General features: G+C 30.4%; 1 protein-coding gene across 1 annotated transcript in view; it reads left to right on the top strand.

The window, feature by feature from the left end:
- LOC143241749 (uncharacterized) overlaps positions 1-20,631 on the top strand; it is an 83,180-nt gene that overhangs the window by 29,135 nt on the left and 33,414 nt on the right. The window contains exons 10-11 of the mRNA XM_076484972.1: positions 1,702-1,841; positions 18,387-18,486. Of these exons, the coding sequence (XP_076341087.1) occupies positions 1,702-1,841; positions 18,387-18,486 (240 nt within the window). The remainder of the gene's footprint in view (positions 1-1,701; positions 1,842-18,386; positions 18,487-20,631) is intronic.

Below are 20,631 nucleotides of genomic sequence, written 5' to 3'. Positions count from 1 at the left end.
CAAGTAAGAAGTGTGATGTTATAGTTTTGTAATCTTATATACAATCAAGTAAGAAGTGTGATGTTATAGTTTTGTAGTCATATATACAATCAAGTAAGAAGTGTGATGTTATAGTTTTGTAGTCATATATATAATCAAGTAAGAAGTGTGATGTTATAGTTTTGTAGTCATATATATAATCAAGTAAGAAGTGTGATGTTATAGTTTTGTAATCTTATACATAATCAAGTAAGAAGTGTGATGTTATAGTTTTGTAATCTTATATATGATCAAGTAAGAAGTGTGACGTTATAGTTTTGTAATCTTATACATAATCAAGTAAGAAGTGTGATGTTATAGTTTTGTAATCTTATACATAATCAAGTAAGAAGTGTGATGTTATAGTTTTGTAATCTTATATATAATCAAGTAAGAAGTGTGATGTTATAGTTTTGTAATCTTATATATAATCAAGTAAGAAGTCTCATGTTATAGTTTTGTAATCTTATATATGATCAAGTAAGAAGTCTCATGTTATAGTTTTGTAATCTTATATATGATCAAGTAAGAAGTGTCATGTTATAGTTTTGTAATCATATATATGATCAAGTAAGAAGTGTGATGTTATAGTTTTGTAATCTTATATATGATCAAGTAAGAAGTCTCATGTTATAGTTTTGTAATGTTATATATGATCAAGTAAGAAGTGTCATGTTATAGTTTTGTAATCATATATATGATCAAGTAAGAAGTGTCATGTTATAGTTTTGTAATCATATACATGATCAAGTAAGAAGTGTGATGTTATAGTTTTGTAATCTTATATATAATTAAGTAAGAAGTGTGATGTTATAGTTTTGTAATCTTATACATAATCAAGTAAGAAGTGTGATGTTATAGTTTTGTAATCTTATATATGATCAAGTAAGAAGTGTGATGTTATAGTTTTGTAATCTTATACATAATCAAGTAAGAAGTGTGATGTTATAGTTTTGTAATCTTATACATAATCAAGTAAGAAGTGTGATGGTATAGTTTTGTAATCTTATATATGATCAAGTAAGAAGTGTCATGTTATAGTTTTGTAATCTTATATATAATCAAGTAAGAAGTGTGATGTTATAGTTTTGTAATCTTATATATGATCAAGTAAGAAGTCTCATGTTATAGTTTTGTAATCTTATACATAATCAAGTAAGAAGTGTGATGTTATAGTTTTGTAATCTTATATATGATCAAGTAAGAAGTGTCATGTTATAGTTTTGTAATCTTATATATGATCAAGTAAGAAGTGTCATGTTATAGTTTTGTAATCTTATATATGATCAAGTAAGAAGTCTCATGTTATAGTTTTGTAATCTTATATATGATCAAGTAAGAAGTGTCATGTTATAGTTTTGTAATCATATATATGATCATGTAAGAAGTGTGATGTTATAGTTTTGTAATCTTATATATGATCAAGTAAGAAGTGTGATGTCATAGTTTTGTGTATTTGTAATGTAACTTTTATTTTTCTCATGTTTCTTGTCACTATAAGATTTACAGTCATTTTGTCAATGGTATAAAATGCTATTTTAAAAGTAAAAGTTTACATAGCTTTGAATTAACCCAGAGGCTAGTATGTTCGCATGATTTAGTTTTGATTGTTGTATGTTGTGTATCAGTTTAGAACTCTGGAAATTGGCTATATCCAGAACAACGTTTCGTCTGTCCTGACAGATCTGAAACAGTATATACAGACACGAGCAAAGGTCATGTATCCAGGTGAAGGTGAACCAGTTGTTGATCTTCTGAGTGATGTGTACACATTTGTCTATCAACGGTACATCAACAGTGTTTACAACGATTATAACTTGGAGGTTAGTTCTATTTGTCTATCAACGGTACATCAACAGTGTTTACAACGATTACAACTTGGAGGTTAGTTCTATTTGTCTATCAATGGTACATCAACAGTGTTTACAATGATTATAACTTTGAGGTTAGTTCTATTTGTCTATCAATGGTACATCAACAGTGTTTATAACTTGGAGGTTAGTTCTAGGAGAAATAAGAGTGCACAAGGGAACAGAAGGTTGTAAACATATATGTAAAAGACGAATGATATGTTAGTGAGAAATTAAAACGTATAGTTTCTGTTTATAGAAGAAAACCGTAAAATTAAAAATCACCATATTGTGTTAATTGATTCTGTACAACTTCATGAAATTTAATATGACTATAAGGTAATAGATCGTATATAAGTAAATAATTTTGTGATATCAAAGATCTTTATTAACCAGAATATCTGATTTCAACAGGTGATAGTGGACATCGTTTCTGTTCTACTAGATCATCCCCGTCTCGTTCACAAACAAAGTGTGAGTACATTAATACACTGATGTTCAGAGACAAAGTGTGAGTATATTAATACACTGATGTTCAGAGACAAAGTGTGAGTACATTAATACACTGATGTTCAGAGACAGACTGTGAGTACATTAATACACTGATGTTCAGAGACAGACTGTGAGTACATTAAAACACTGATATTCAGAGACAGACTGTGAGTACATTAAAACACTGATGTTCAGAGACAGACTGTGAGTACATTAATACACTGGTGTTCAGAGACAAAGTGTGAGTACATTAAAACACTGATGTTCAGAGACAGACTGTGAGTACATTAATACACTGGTGTTCAGAGACAAAGTGTGAGTACATTAATACACTGATATTCAGAGACAGACTGTGAGTACATTAATACACTGATGTTCAGAGACAGGCTGTGAGGACATTAAAACACTGATGTTCAGAGACAAAGTGTGAGTACATTAATACACTGATGTTCAGAGACAGTCTGTGAGTACATTAATACACTGATGTTCAGAGACAGGCTGTGAGGACATTAAAACACTGATGTCCAGAGACAAAGTGTGAGTACATTAATACACTGATGTTCAGAGACAGTCTGTGAGTACATTAATACACTGATGTTCAGAGACAAAGTGTGAGTATATTAATACACTGATGTTCAGAGACAAAGTGTGAGTACATTAATACACTGATGTTCAGAGACAGACTGTGAGTACATTAGAACACTGATATTCAGAGACAGACTGTGAGTACATTAAAACACTGATGTTCAGAGACAGACTGTGAGTACATTAATACACTGGTGTTCAGAGACAAAGTGTGAGTACATTAAAACACTGATGTTCAGAGACAGACTGTGAGTACATTAATACACTGGTGTTCAGAGACAAAGTGTGAGTACATTAATACACTGATATTCAGAGACAGACTGTGAGTACATGATTACACTGATGTTCAGAGACAGGCTGTGAGGACATTAAAACACTGATGTTCAGAGACAAAGTGTGAGTACATTAATACACTGATGTTCAGAGACAGTCTGTGAGTACATTAATACACTGATGTTCAGAGACAGGCTGTGAGGACATTAAAACACTGATGTTCAGAGACAAAGTGTGAGTACATTAATACACTGATGTTCAGAGACAGTCTGTGAGTACATTAATACACTGATGTTCAGAGACAAAGTGTGAGTACATTAATACACTGATGTTCAGAGACAGACTGTGAGTACATTAATACACTGATATTCATAGACAGACTGTGAGTACATTAAAACACTGATGTTCAGAGACAGACTGTGAGTACATTAATACACTGGTGTTCAGAGACAAAGTGTGAGTACATTAATACACTGATATTCAGAGACAGACTGTGAGTACATTAATACACTGATGTTCAGAGACAGGCTGTGAGGACATTAAAACACTGATGTTCAGAGACAAAATGTGAGTACATTAATACACTGATGTTCAGAGACAGGCTGTGAGGACATTAAAACACTGATGTTCAGAGACACTCTGTGAGTACATTAATACACTGATGTTCAGAGACAGGCTGTGAGGACATTAAAACACTGATGTTCAGAGACACTCTGTGAGTACATTAATACACTGATGTTCAGAGACAAAGTGTGAGTACATTAATACACTGATGTTCAGAGACAGACTGTGAGTACATTAAAACACTGATATTCAGAGACAGACTGTGAGTAAATTAAAACACTGATGTTCAGAGACAAAGTGTGAGTATATTAAAACACTGATATTCAGAGACAGACTGTGAGTACATTAAAACACTGATGTTCAGAGACAGAATGAGAGTACATTAATACACTGATGTTCAGAGACAAAGTGTGAGTACATTAATACACTGATGTTCAGAGACAGACTGTGAGTACATTAAAACACTGATGTTCAGAGACAAAGTGTGAGTACATTAATACACTGATGTTCAGAGACAGACTGTGAGTACATTAAAACACTGATGTTCAGAGACAGACTGTGAGTACATTAATACACTGATGTTCAGAGACAGACTGTGAGTACATTAATACACTGATGTTCAGAGACAGACTGTGAGTACATTAATACACTGATGTTCAGGGACAGTCTGTGAGTACATTAATACACTGATGTTCAGGGACAGTCTGTTAGTACATTAATACACTGATGTTCAGAGACAAAGTGTGAGTACATTAAAACACTGATGTTCAGAGACAGACTGTGAGTACATTAATACACTGATGTTCAGAGACAGACTGTGAGTACATTAATACACTGATGTTCAGAGACAGACTGTGAGTACATTAATACACTGATGTTCAGAGACAGACTGTGAGTACATTAATACACTGATGTTCAGAGACAGACTGTGAGTACATTAATACACTGATGTTCAGAGACAGACTGTGAGTACATTAAAACACTGATGTTCAGAGACAGTCTGTTAGTACATTAATACACTGATGTTCAGAGACAGTCTGTTAGTACATTAATACACTGATGTTCAGAGACAAAGTGTGAGTACATTAAAACACTGATGTTCAGAGACAGACTGTGAGTACATTAAAACACTGATGTTCAGAGACAGACTGTGAGTACATTAAAACACTGATGTTCAGAGACAGACTGTGAGTACATTAATACACTGATGTTCAGAGACAGACTGTGAGTACATTAATACACTGATGTTCAGAGACAGACTGTGAGTACATTAAAACACTGATGTTCAGAGACAGACTGTGAGTACATTAATACACTGATGTTCAGAGACAAAGTGTGAGTACATTAATACACTGATGTTCAGAGACAGGCTGTGAGGACATTAAAACACTGATGTTCAGAGACACTCTGTGAGTACATTAATACACTGATGTTCAGAGACAGGCTGTGAGGACATTAAAACATTGATGTTCAGAGACACTCTGTGAGTACATTAATACACTGATGTTCAGAGACAAAGTGTGAGTACATTAATACACTGATGTTCAGAGACAGACTGTGAGTACATTATAACACTGATGTTCAGAGACAAAGTGTGAGTACATTAATACACTGATGTTCAGAGACAGACTGTGAGTACATTAAAACACTGATGTTCAGAGACAGACTGTGAGTACATTAATACACTGATGTTCAGGGACAGTCTGTGAGTACATTAATACACTGATGTTCAGGGACAGTCTGTTAGTACATTAATACACTGATGTTCAGAGACAAAGTGTGAGTACATTAAAACACTGATGTTCAGAGACAGACTGTGAGTACATTAATACACTGATGTTCAGAGACAGACTGTGAGTACATTAATACACTGATGTTCAGAGACAGACTGTGAGTACATTAATACACTGATGTTCAGAGACAGACTGTGAGTACATTAATACACTGATGTTCAGAGACAGACTGTGAGTACATTAATACACTGATGTTCAGAGACAGACTGTGAGTACATTAATACACTGATGTTCAGAGACAGACTGTGAGTACATTAATACACTGATGTTCAGAGACAGACTGTGAGTACATTAAAACACTGATGTTCAGAGACAGTCTGTTAGTACATTAATACACTGATGTTCAGAGACAAAGTGTGAGTACATTAAAACACTGATGTTCAGAGACAGACTGTGAGTACATTAATACACTGATGTTCAGAGACAGACTGTGAGTACATTAATACACTGATGTTCAGAGACAGACTGTGAGTACATTAATACACTGATGTTCAGAGACAGACTGTGAGTACATTAATACACTGATGTTCAGAGACAGACTGTGAGTACATTAATACACTGATGTTCAGAGACAGACTGTGAGTACATTAAAACACTGATGTTCAGAGACAGACTGTGAGTACATTAAAACACTGATGTTCAGAGACAGACTGTGAGTACATTAATACACTGATGTTCAGAGACAAAGTGTGAGTACATTAATACACTGATGTTCAGAGACAAAGTGTGAGTACATTAATACACTGATGTTCAGAGACAGACTGTGAGTATATTAAAACAATGATGTTCAGAAAGAGAATGTGAGTACATTAAAACACTGATGTTTGTAAAATCTGCATGATTTCTTCACATTCTTTTCATTTCATTTATCACAGTAATGAATCCACTCCGTTGATGTAGTTTTAAAAAGCTCATGTTTCTCCTCTAGTATAATAAAACAATAATCTGTTTTAACCACCAGATGAGAACCTCTAGTATAATAAAACAATAATCTGTTTTAATCACCACATGAGAACCGCTAGTATAATAAAACAATAATCTGTTTTAATCACCAGGTGTTTCTCCTCTAGTATAATAAAACAATAATCTGTTTTAATCACCAGGTGTTTCTCCTCTAGTATAATAAAACAATAATCTGTTTTAATCACCAGATGTTTCTACTCTGGTATAATAAAACAATAATCTGTTTTAATCACCAGATGTTTCTACTCTGGTATAATAAAACAATAATCTGTTTTAATCACCAGATGTTTCTATTCTAGTATAATAAAACAATAATCTGTTTTAACCACCAGATGAGAACCTCTAGTATAATAAAACAATAATCTGTTTTAACCACAAGATGTTTCTACTCTGGTATAATAAAACAATAATCTGTTTAACCACAAGATGTTTCTACTCTGGTATAATAAAACAATAATCTGTTTTAACCACCAGATGAGAACCTCTAGTATAATGAAACAATATTCTGTTTTAATAACCAGATGTTTCTCCTCTAGTATAATAAAACAATAATCTGTTTTAATCACCAGTTGTTTCTCCTCCAGTATAATAAAAGAATAATCTGTTTTAATCCCCAGATGAGAACCTGTAGTATAATAAAACAATAATCTGTTTTAACCACCAGATGTTTCTCCTCTAGTATAATAAAACAATAATCTGTTTTAATCACCAGATGAGAACCTCTAGTATAATGAAACAATATTCTGTTTTAATAACCAGATGTTTCTCCTCTAGTATAATAAAACAATAATCTGTTTTAATCACCAAGTGTTTCTCCTCTAGTATAATAAAACAATAATCTGTTTTAAGCACCAGTTGTTTCTCATCTAGTATAATAAAACAATAATCTGTTTTAATCACCAGTTGTTTCTCCTCCAGTATAATAAAACAATATTCTGTTTTAATCACCAGATGTTTCTCCTCTAGTATAATAAAACAATAATCTGTTTTAACCACAAGATGTTTCTACTCTAGTATAATAAAACAATAATCTGTTTTAACCACCAGATGTTTCTCCTCGAGTATAATAAAACAATAAGCTGTTTAAGTACCAGTTGTTTCTCCTCCAGTATAATAAAACAATAATCTGTTTTAATCACCAGATCAGAACCTCTAGTATAATAAAACAATAATCTGTTTTAATCACCAGATATTTCTCCTCTAGTATAATAAAACAATAATCTGTTTTAACCACAAGATGAGAACCTCTATTATAATGAAACAATATTCTGTTTTAATCACCAGGTGTTTCTCCTCTAGTATAATAAAACAATAATCTGTTTTAATCACCAGGTGTTTCTCCTCTAGTATAATAAAACAATAATCTGTTTTAAGCACCAGTTGTTTATCCTCCAGTATAATAAAACAATAATCTGTTTTAATCACCAGATGTTTCCCCTCTAGTATAATAAAACAATAATCTGTTTTAACCACAAGATGTTTCTTCTCTGGTATAATAAAACAATAATCTGTTTTAACCACCAGATGAGAACCTCTAGTATAATGAAACAATATTCTGTTTTAATCACCAGATGTTTCTCCTCTAGTATAATAAAACAATAATCTGTTTTAACCACCAGATGAAAACCTCTAGTATAATAAAACAATAATCTGTTTTAATCACCAGATGTTTCTCCTTTAGTATAATAAAACAATAATCTGTTTTAATCACCAGTTGTTTCTCCTCCAGTATAATAAAACAATAATCTGTTTTAATCACCAGATGTTTCTACTCTGGTATAATAAAACAATAATCTGTTTTAATCACCAGTTGTTTCTCCTCCAGTAAAATAAAACAATAATCTGTTTTAATCACCAGATGTTTCTACTCTGGTATAATAAAACAATAATCTGTTTTAATCACCACATGAGAACCGCTAGTATAATAAAACAATAATCTGTTTTAATCACCAGATGTTTCTCCTCTAGTATAATAAAACAATAATCTGTTTTAATCACCAGGTGTTTCTCCTCTAGTATAATAAAACAATAATCTGTTTTAATCACCAGATGTTTCTCCTCTAGTATAATAAAACAATGATCTGTTTTAACCACAAGATGTTTCTACTCTGGTATAATAAAACAATAATCTGTTTTAACCACAAGATGTTTCTCCTCTAGTATAATAAAACAATAATCTGTTTTAATCACCAGACGTTTCTTCTTTAGTATAATAAAACAATAATCTGTTTTAACCACAAGATGTTTCTACTCTGGTATAATAAAACAATAATCTGTTTTAACCACAAGATGTTTCTACTCTGGTATAATAAAACAATAATCTGTTTTAACCACCAGATGAGAACCTCTAGTATAATGAAACAATAATCTGTTTTAATCACCAGGTGTTTCTCCTCTAGAATCATAAAACAATAATCTGTTTTAAGCACCAGTTGTTTCTCCTCCAGTATAATAAAAGAATAATCTGTTTTAATCACCAGATGTTTCTCCTCTAGTATAATAAAACAATAATCTGTTTTAACCACAAGATGTTTCTACTCTAGTATAATAAAACAATAATCTGTTTTAACCACCAGATGTTTCTACTCTAGTATAATAAAACAATAATCTGTTTTAACCACCAGATGAGAACCTCTAGTATAATAAAACAATAATATGTTTTAATCACCAGATGTTTCTCCTCTAGTATAATAAAACAATAATCTGTTTTAATCACCAGATGAGAACCTCTAGTATAATGAAACAATATTCTGTTTTAATAACCAGATGTTTCTCCTCTAGTATAATAAAACAATAATCTGTTTTAATCACCAAGTGTTCCTCCTCTAGTATAATAAAACAATAATCTGTTTTAAGCACCAGTTGTTTCTCCTCAAGTATAATAAAACAATAATCTGTTTTAATCACCAGATGAGAACCTCTAGTATAATAAAAGAATAATCTGTTTTAAGCACCAGTTGTTTCTCCTCTAGTATAATAAAACAATAATCTGTTTTAAGCACCAGTTGTTTCTCATCTAGTATAATAAAACAATAATCTGTTTTAATCACCAGTTGTTTCTCCTCCAGTAACATAAAACAATATTCTGTTTTAATCACCAGATGTTTCTCCTCTAGTATAATAAAACAATAATCTGTTTTAACCACAAGATGTTTCTACTCTAGTATAATAAAACAATAATCTGTTTTAACCACCAGATGTTTCTCCTCTAGTATAATAAAACAATAATCTGTTTAAGTACCAGTTGTTTCTCCTCCAGTATAATAAAACAATAATCTGTTTTAATCACCAGATCAGAACCTCTAGTATAATAAAACAATAATCTGTTTTAATCACCAGATATTTCTCCTCTAGTATAATAAAACAATAATCTGTTTTAACCACAAGATGAGAACCTCTATTATAATGAAACAATATTCTGTTTTAATCACCAGGTGTTTCTCCTCTAGTATAATAAAACAATAATCTGTTTTAATCACCAGGTGTTTCTCCTCTAGTATAATAAAACAATAATCTGTTTTAAGCACCAGTTGTTTATCCTCCAGTATAATAAAACAATAATCTGTTTTAATCACCAGATGTTTCCCCTCTAGTATAATAAAACAATAATCTGTTTTAACCACAAGATGTTTCTACCCTGGTATAATAAAACAATAATCTGTTTTAACCACCAGATGAGAACCTCTAGTATAATGAAACAATATTCTGTTTTAAGCACCGGTTGTTTCTCCTCCAGTATAATAAAACAATAATCTGTTTTAATCACCAGATGAGAACCTCTAGTATAATAAAAGAATAATCTGTTTTAATCACCAGATGTTTCTCCTCTAGTATAATAAAACAATAATCTGTTTTAAGCACCAGTTGTTTCTCCTCTAGTATAATAAAACAATAATCTGTTTTAAGCACCAGTTGTTTCTCCTCTAGTATAATAAAACAATAATCTGTTTTAAGCACCAGTTGTTTCTCCTCCAGTATAATAAAACAATAATCTGTTTTAACCACCAGATGAGAACCTCTAGTATAATAAAACAATAATCTGTTTTAACCACCAGATGAGAACCTCTAGTATAATAAAACAATAATCTATTTTAATCACCAGATGAGAACCTCTAGTATAATAAAACAATAATCTATTTTAATCACCAGATGTTTCTTCTCTAGTATAATAAAACAATAATCTGTTTTAAGCACCAGTTGTTTCTCCTCCAGTATAATAAAAGAATAATCTGTTTTAACCACAAGATGAGAACCTCTAGTATAATAAAACAATATTCTGTTTTAATCACCAGATGTTTCTCCTCTAGTATAATAAAACAATAATCTGTTTTAACCACAAGATGATAACCTCTAGTATAATAAAAGAATATTCTGTTTTAATCACCAGTTGTTTTTCCTCCAGTATAATAAAAGAATAATCTGTTTTAATCACCAGAAGAGAACCTCTAGTATAATAAAACAATAATCTGTTTTAACCACCAGATGAGAACCTCTAGTATAATAAAACAATAATCTGTTTTAATCACCAGATGTTTCTCCTCTAGTATAATAAAACAATAATTTGTTTTAATCACCAGATGTTTCTTCTCTAGTATAATAAAACAATAATCTGTTTTAAGCTTCAGTTGTTTCTCCTCCAGTATAATAAAACAATAATCTGTTTTAATCACCAGTTGTTTGTCCTCCAGTATATTAAAAGAATAATCTGTTTTAATCACCAGATGAGAACCTCTAGTATAATAAAACAATAATCTGTTTTAATCACCAGATGTTTCTCCTCTAGTATAATAAAACAATAATCTGTTTTATCCACCAGATGAGAACCTCTAGTATAATAAAACAATAATCTGTTTTAATCACCAGATGTTTCTACTCTGGTATAATAAAACAATAATCTGTTTTAATCACCAGTTGTTTCTCCTCCAGTATAATAAAACAATAATCTGTTTTAATCACCAGATGATTCTACTCTGGTATAATAAAACAATAATCTGTTTTAATCACCAGATGTTTCTACTCTGGTATAATAAAACAATAATCTGTTTTAATCACCAGATGTTTCTCCTCTAGTATAATAAAACAATAATCTGTTTTAATCACAAGATGTTTCTCCTCTAGTATAATAAAACAATAATCTGTTTTAATCACCAGATGAGAACCTCTAGTATAATGAAACAATATTCTGTTTTAATAACCAGATGTTTCTCCTCTAATATAATAAAACAATAATCTGTTTTAATCACCAAGTGTTTCTCCTCTAGTATAATAAAACAATAATCTGTTTTAAGCACCAGTTGTTTCTACTCAAGTATAATAAAACAATTATCTGTTTTAATCACCAGATGAGAACCTCTAGTATAATAAAAGAATAATCTGTTTTAAGCACCAGTTGTTTCTCCTCTAGTATAATAAAACAATAATCTGTTTTAAGCACCAGTTGTTTCTCATCTAGTATAATAAAACAATAATCTGTTTTAATCACCAGTTGTTTCTCCTCCAGTATAATAAAACAATATTCTGTTTTAATCACCAGATGTTTCTCCTCTAGTATAATAAAACAATAATCTGTTTTAACCACAAGATGTTTCTACTCTAGTATAATAAAACAATAATCTGTTTTAACCACCAGATGTTTCTCCTCTAGTATAATAAAACAATAATCTGTTTTAACCACAAGATGAGAACCTCTATTATAATGAAACAATATTCTGTTTTAATCACCAGGTGTTTCTTTTCTAGTATAATAAAACAATAATCTGTTTTAATCACCAAATGTTTCTCCTCTAGTATACTAAAACAATAATCTGTTTTAAGCACCAGTTGTTTATCCTCCAGTATAATAAAACAATAATCTGTTTTAATCACCAGATGTTTCCCCTCTAGTATAATAAAACAATAATCTGTTTTAACCACAAGATGTTTCTACTCTGGTATAATAAAACAATAATCTGTTTTAACCACCAGATGAGAACCTCTAGTATAATGAAACAATATTCTGTTTTAATAACCAGATGTTTCTCCTCTAGTATAATAAAACAATAATCTGTTTTAATCACCAGGTGTTTCTCCTCTAGTATAATAAAACAATAATCTGTTTTAAGCACCAGTTGTTTCTCCTCCAGTAAAATAAAACAATAATCTGTTTTAATCACCAGATGAGAACCTCTAGTATAATAAAAGAATAATCTGTTTTAATCACCAGATGTTTCTCCTCTAGTATAATAAAACAATAATCTGTTTTAAGCACCAGTTGTTTCTCCTCTATTATAATAAAACAATAATCTGTTTTAAGCACCAGTTGTTTCTCCTCCAGTATAATAAAACAATAATCTGTTTTAACCACCAGATGAGAACCTCTAGTATAATAAAACAATAATCTGTTTTAACCACCAGATGAGAACCTCTAGTATAATAAAACAATAATCTATTTTAATCACCAGATGAGAACCTCTAGTATAATAAAACAATAATCTATTTTAATCACCAGATGTTTCTTCTCTGGTATAATAAAACAATAATCTGTTTTAAGCACCAGTTGTTTCTCCTCCAGTATAATAAAACAATAATCTGTTTTAAGCACCAGTTGTTTCTCCTCCAGTATAATAAAACAATAATCTGTTTTAACCACCAGATGAGAACCTCTAGTATAATAAAACAATAATCTGTTTTAACCACCAGATGAGAACCTCTAGTATAATAAAACAATAATCTATTTTAATCACCAGATGAGAACCTCTAGTATAATAAAACAATAATCTATTTTAATCACCAGATGTTTCTTCTCTGGTATAATAAAACAATAATCTGTTTTAAGCACCAGTTGTTTCTCTTCCAGTATAATAAAAGAATAATCTGTTTTAATCACCAGATGTTTCTCCTCTAGTATAATAAAACAATAATCTGTTTTAACCACAAGATGAGAACCTCTAGTATAATAAAACAATATTCTGTTTTAATCACCAGATATTTCTCCTCTAGTATAATAAAACAATAATCTGTTTTAACCACATATTGTTTCTACTCTTGTATAATAAAACAATAATCTGTTTTAACCACAAGATGATAACCTCTAGTATAATAAAAGAATATTCTGTTTTAATCACCAGTTGTTTCTCCTCCAGTATAATAAAAGAATAATCTGTTTTAATCACCAGATGAGAACCTCTAGTATAATGAAACAATAATCTGTTTTAACCACCAGATGAGAACCTCTAGTATAATAAAACAATAATCTGTTTTAATCACCAGATGTTTCTCCTCTAGTATAATAAAACAATAATCTGTTTTAATCACCAGATGTTTCTTCTCTAGTATAATAAAACAATAATCTGTTTTAACTACCAGATGAGAACCTCTAGTATAATAAAACAATAATCTGTATTAATCACCAGATGTTTCTCCTTTAGTATAATAAAACAATAATCTGTTTTAATCACCAGATGTTTCTCCTCTAGTATAATAAAACAATAATCTGTTTTAACCACCAGATGAAAACCTCTAGTATAATAAAACAATAATCTGTTTTAATCACCAGATGTTTCTCCTTTAGTATAATAAAACAATAATCTGTTTTAATCACCAGTTGTTTCTCCTCCAGTATAATAAAACAATAATCTGTTTTAATCACCAGATGTTTCTACTCTGGTATAATAAAACAATAATCTGTTTTAATCACCAGTTGTTTCTCCTCCAGTATAATAAAACAATAATCTGTTTTAATCACCAGATGTTTCTACTCTGGTATAATAAAACAATAATCTGTTTTAATCACCAGATGTTTCTCCTCTAGTATAATAAAACAATAATCTGTTTTAACTACAAGATGTTTCTATTCTAGTATAATAAAACAATAATCTGTTTTAACCACCAGATGAGAACCTCTAGTATAATAAAACAATAATCTGTTTTAACCACAAGATGTTTCTACTCTGGTATAATAAAACAATAATCTGTTTAACCACAAGATGTTTCTACTCTGGTATAATAAAACAATAATCTGTTTTAACCACCAGATGAGAACCTCTAGTATAATGAAACAATATTCTGTTTTAATAACCAGATGTTTCTCCTCTAGTATAATAAAACAATAATCTGTTTTAATCACCAGTTGTTTCTCCTCCAGTATAATAAAAGAATAATCTGTTTTAATCCCCAGATGAGAACCTGTAGTATAATAAAACAATAATCTGTTTTAACCACCAGATGTTTCTCCTCTAGTATAATAAAACAATAATCTGTTTTAATCACCAGATGAGAACCTCTAGTATAATGAAACAATATTCTGTTTTAATAACCAGATGTTTCTCCTCTAGTATAATAAAACAATAATCTGTTTTAATCACCAAGTGTTTCTCCTCTAGTATAATAAAACAATAATCTGTTTTAAGCACCAGTTGTTTCTCCTTAAGTATAATAAAACAATAATCTGTTTTAATCACCAGATGAGAACCTCTAGTATAATAAAAGAATAATCTGTTTTAAGCACCAGTTGTTTCTCCTCTAGTATAATAAAACAATAATCTGTTTTAAGCACCAGTTGTTTCTCATCTAGTATAATAAAACAATAATCTGTTTTAATCACCAGTTGTTTCTCCTCCAGTATAATAAAACAATATTCTGTTTTAATCACCATATGTTTCTCCTCTAGTATAATAAAACAATAATCTGTTTTAACCACAAGATGTTTCTACTCTAGTATAATAAAACAATAATCTGTTTTAACCACCAGATGTTTCTCCTCTAGTATAATAAAACAATAAGCTGTTTAAGTACCAGTTGTTTCTCCTCCAGTATAATAAAACAATAATCTGTTTTAATCACCAGATCAGAACCTCTAGTATAATAAAACAATAATCTGTTTTAATCACCAGGTGTTTCTCCTCTAGTATAATAAAACAATAATCTGTTTTAAGCACCAGTTGTTTATCCTCCAGTATAATAAAACAATAATCTGTTTTAATCACCAGATGTTTCCCCTCTAGTATAATAAAACAATAATTTGTTTTAACCACAAGATGTTTCTACTCTGGTATAATAAAACAATAATCTGTTTTAACCACCAGATGAGAACCTCTAGTATAATGAAACAATATTCTGTTTTAATAACCAGATGTTTCTCCTCTAGTATAATAAAACAATAATCTGTTTTAATCACCAGGTGTTTCTGCTCTAGTATAATAAAACAATAATCTGTTTTAAGCACCAGTTGTTTCTCCTCCAGTATAATAAAACAATAATCTGTTTTAATCACCAGATGAGAACCTCTAGTATAATAAAAGAATAATCTGTTTTAATCACCAGATGTTTCTCCTCTAGTATAATAAAACAATAATCTGTTTTAAGCACCAGTTGTTTCTCCTCTAGTATAATAAAACAATAATCTGTTTTAAGCACCAGTTGTTTCTCCTCTAGTATAATAAAACAATAATCTGTTTTAAGCACCAGTTGTTTCTCCTCCAGTATAATAAAACAATAATCTGTTTTAACCACCAGATGAGAACCTCTAGTATAATAAAACAATAATCTGTTTTAACCACCAGATGAGAACCTCTAGTATAATAAAACAATAATCTATTTTAATCACCAGATGAGAACCTCTAGTATAATAAAACAATAATCTATTTTAATCACCAGATGTTTCTTCTCTAGTATAATAAAACAATAATCTGTTTTAAGCACCAGTTGTTTCTCCTCCAGTATAATAAAACAATAATCTGTTTTAATCACCAGATGTTTCTCCTCTAGTATAATAAAACAATAATCTGTTTTAACCACAAGATGAGAACCTCTAGTATAATGAAACAATATTCTGTTTTAATCACCAGATGTTTCTCCTCTAGTATAATAAAACAATAATCTGTTTTAACCACAAGATGAGAACCTCTAGTATAATAAAACAATATTCTGTTTTAATCACCAGATGTTTCTCCTCTAGTATAATAAAACAATAATCTGTTTTAACCACATATTGTTTCTACTCTTGTATAATAAAACAATAATCTGTTTTAACCACAAGATGATAACCTCTAGTATAATAAAACAATATTCTGTTTTAAGCACCAGTTGTTTCTCATCTAGTATAATAAAACAATAATCTGTTTTAATCACCAGTTGTTTGTCCTCCAGTATATTAAAAGAATAATCTGTTTTAATCACCAGATGAGAACCTCTAGTATAATAAAACAATAATCTGTTTTAATCACCAGATGTTTCTCCTCTAGTATAATAAAACAATAATCTGTTTTAACCACCAGATGAGAACCTCTAGTATAATAAAACAATAATCTGTTTTAATCACCAGATGTTTCTCCTTTAGTATAATAAAACAATAATCTGTTTTAATCACCAGATGTTTCTCCTCCAGTATAATAAAACAATAATCTGTTTTAATCACCAGATGTTTCTACTCTGGTATAATAAAACAATAACCTGTTTTAATCACCAGTTGTTTCTCCTCCAGTATAATAAAACAATAATCTGTTTTAATCACCAGATGTTTCCACTCTGGTATAATAAAACAATAATCTGTTTTAATCACCAGATGTTTCTCCTCTAGTATAATAAAACAATAATCTGTTTTAATCACCAGATGTTTCTACTCTGGTATAATAAAACAATAATCTGTTTTAATCACCAGTTGTTTCTCCTCCAGTATAATAAAACAATAATCTGTTTTAATCACCAGATGTTTCTCCTCTAGTATAATAAAACAATAATCTGTTTTAACCACAAGATGTTTCTACTCTAGTATAATAAAACAATAATCTGTTTTAACCACCAGTTGTTTCTCCTCCAGTATAATAAAACAATAATCTGTTTTAATCACCAGATGTTTCTCCTCTAGTATAATAAAACAATAATCTGTTTTATCCACAAGATGAGAACCTCTAGTATAATGAAACAATATTCTGTTTTATTCACCAGGTGTTTCTCCTCTAGTATAATAAAACAATAATCTGTTTTAATCACCAGGTGTTTCTCCTCTAGTATAATAAAACAATAATCTGTTTTAAGCTTCAGTTGTTTCTCCTCCAGTATAATAAAACAATAATCTGTTTTAATCACCAGTTGTTTCTCCTCCAGTATAATAAAACAATAATCTGTTTTTATCACCAGATGTTTCTCCTCTAGTATAATAAAACAATAATCTGTTTTAATCACCAGGTGTTTCTCCTCTAGTATAATAAAACAATAATCTGTTTTAATCACCAGATGTTTCTCCTCTAGTATAATAAAACAATAATCTGTTTTAACCACCAGATGAGAACCCCTAGTATAATAAAACAATAATCTGTTTTAATCACCAGGTGTTTCTCCTCTAGTATAATAAAACAATAATCTGTTTTAACCACAAGATGTTTCTACTCTGGTATAATAAAACAATAATCTGTTTTAAGCACCAGTTGTTTCTCCTCCAGTATAATAAAACAATAATCTGTTTTAATCACCAGATGTTTCTCCTCTAGTATAATAAAACAATAATCTGTTTTAACCACAAGATGAGAACCTCTAGTATAATAAAACAATAATCTGTTTTAATCACCAGGTGTTTCTCCTCTAGTATAATAAAACAATAATCTGTTTTAATCACCAGATGTTTCTCCTCTAGTATAATAAAACAATAATCTGTTTTAACCACAAGATGTTTCTACTCTGGTGTAATAAAACAATAATCTGTTTTAACCACCAGATGAGAACCTCTAGTATAATAAAAGAATAATCTGTTTTAAGCATCAGTTGTTTCTCCTCTAGTATAATAAAAGAATAATCTGTTTTAATCACCAGGTGTTTCTCCTCTAGTATAATAAAACAATAATCTCTTTTAACCACCAGTTTCTCTTCTTTTCAGTATTTCGTCCACATTCATGAACTTCTTCTGAATCATGGTTTGATGAAAGGTTCTTTCACAACAGCTGGTGAAACTCTAGTGTTTGCCAGAAAATCCCTGGGTGAGTAAGTTAAGTGAAACTATTCAGTTTATTGATAAAACTGTAGTGTTTGTCACAGGTGTCCTGTATGAGTAAGTTAGCTCATACTATCCAGTTTATTAATAAAACTATAGTGTTTGTCAGAGCTGTCCTGTATGAGTAGGGTAGCTGACACTATCCAGTTTATTGATAAAACTGTAGTGTTTGTCAGAGGTGTCCTGTATGAGTAAGTTAGCTGACACTATCCAGTTTATTAATAAAACTATAGTGTTTGTCAGAGGTGTCCTGTATGTGTAAGTTAGCTGACACTATCCAGTTTATTAATAAAACTATAGTGTTTGTCAGAGCTGTCCTGTATGAGTAGGGTAGCTGACACTATCCAGTTTATTGATAAAACTGTAGTGTTTGTCAGAGGTGTCCTGTATGAGTAAGTTAGCTGACTCTATCCAGTTTATTAATAAAACTATAGTGTTTGTCAGAGGTGTCCTGTATGTGTAAGTTAGCTGACTCTATCCAGTTTATTAATAAAACTATAGTGTTTGTCAGAGGTGTCCTGTATGTGTAAGTTAGCTGACTCTATCCAGTTTATTAATAAAACTATAGTGTTTGTCAGAGGTGTCCTGTATGTGTAAGTTAGCTGCACTATACAGTTTATTGTAGCAGTGTTTTACGTAGCCGGTGTTGTAATGATACCAGGTAATATATTCAGTGGTAGAGCCAACTAAGATTTACATGTACCATTTTATTTTCTATGTAACCTCTTCTATGCCCTTATTGTTTTACCATAGGAGGTAATAATTATTCATTACGGTAAAGTTTCCTAGTGTGTTTTATTACAGTAAATTGTTTCCTGAAGATTCTTTGTGAGACCCTGTAACAGCATGCTTAGAGTAATGAGTTTGTTATGGTACTTTCTGAGGTCCTGTAACAGCATGCTTACAGTAATGAGTTTGTTATGGTACTTTCTGAGGTCCTGTAACAGCATGCTTACAGTAATGAGTTTCTCATGGTACTTACTGATACTTGTATTTTTGATATTTGTATTGTACTTGTGTTACTTGTATTGTATTTGTGTTACTTGTATTGTATTTGTGTTACTTGTATTGTGTTTAACAGCTACATAAATACCTAACATTGTAGTTACATACATATGATAATCGAACTTTGTTAGAGGTAGTAAATCAGACAAAAACCATTTGCAAAAGTTGGGAGAAATGTTAAAAATCCACAGCCAGGTGATACAAAAACTGGCATTTTGTTCATTGTAGAAAGTGTCTTAGTTGTCTTGCAACATTCAAAACCTTTAAGTTGTATTCACATTAAGTAACTTTATGTTTACCTGGAATGTATAATTGAATTGTTTTGAGATTAACATGTGTAGTTTACAATATTGGTGTCTTTCAGGCTTTTCTAACAAAACCTACTGAGTATTTAATGCTTTTCTATTTCATTTGATTGCAACACTTTCTTTATTACAGTTCTTGAAATTAAACGAGTCATAGGAGTCTCCAGACATGTTCTTACATTTTCCAGTCTTGAAGCAAACCACCAAAATAACAGGACGTCTGAGTGGTTGAACAATAAGCTCAGTATTACCTTCAACACACAACATCTAAGGCCTTTAAAAAATAGTATGACCTTTCTGAAAACTTTTAATATAGAATTACTAGATTGTTGGGTAAAACATGCCCACAGAGCTTGTATTACAACCACAGGTTTTACAGCAAAGGCACTGTATTTCACACCGACATTACAGGTGACACCATGGTGATACTAAATGAAATATTATGAAACTTATAACTGTTTGTTTTTCACTCAGTTCTATAACTTTAGATGTTAATTTAATGTTCGAAAGCTTACTAACCCATGTGTTAAAAAACAAAAGTAATACTCAATATTAAAACCAGGTAATGCTGGGATGATGCACATTAGATACAGTCGAAATTAAAACTAGGTAATGCTGGAATGATACACATTAGATACAGTCGAAATTAAAACTAATTAATGCTGGAATGATCCACATTAAACACAGTCGAAATTAAAACTAGGTAATGCTGTAATGATTCACGTTAGATACAGTCGAAATTAAAACGAGGTAATGCTGGAATGATACACATTAGACACAGTCGAAATTAAAACTAACTAACATTCCAGCTAACTAGCTAG

This window comes from Tachypleus tridentatus, unplaced genomic scaffold (assembly GCF_004210375.1).
Source record: "Tachypleus tridentatus isolate NWPU-2018 unplaced genomic scaffold, ASM421037v1 Hic_cluster_1, whole genome shotgun sequence".
Lineage (NCBI taxonomy): Eukaryota > Metazoa > Arthropoda > Merostomata > Xiphosura > Limulidae > Tachypleus > Tachypleus tridentatus.
Note: the sequence above shows the minus strand (reverse complement) of the source record. Positions and strands in the feature narration are given on the sequence as shown.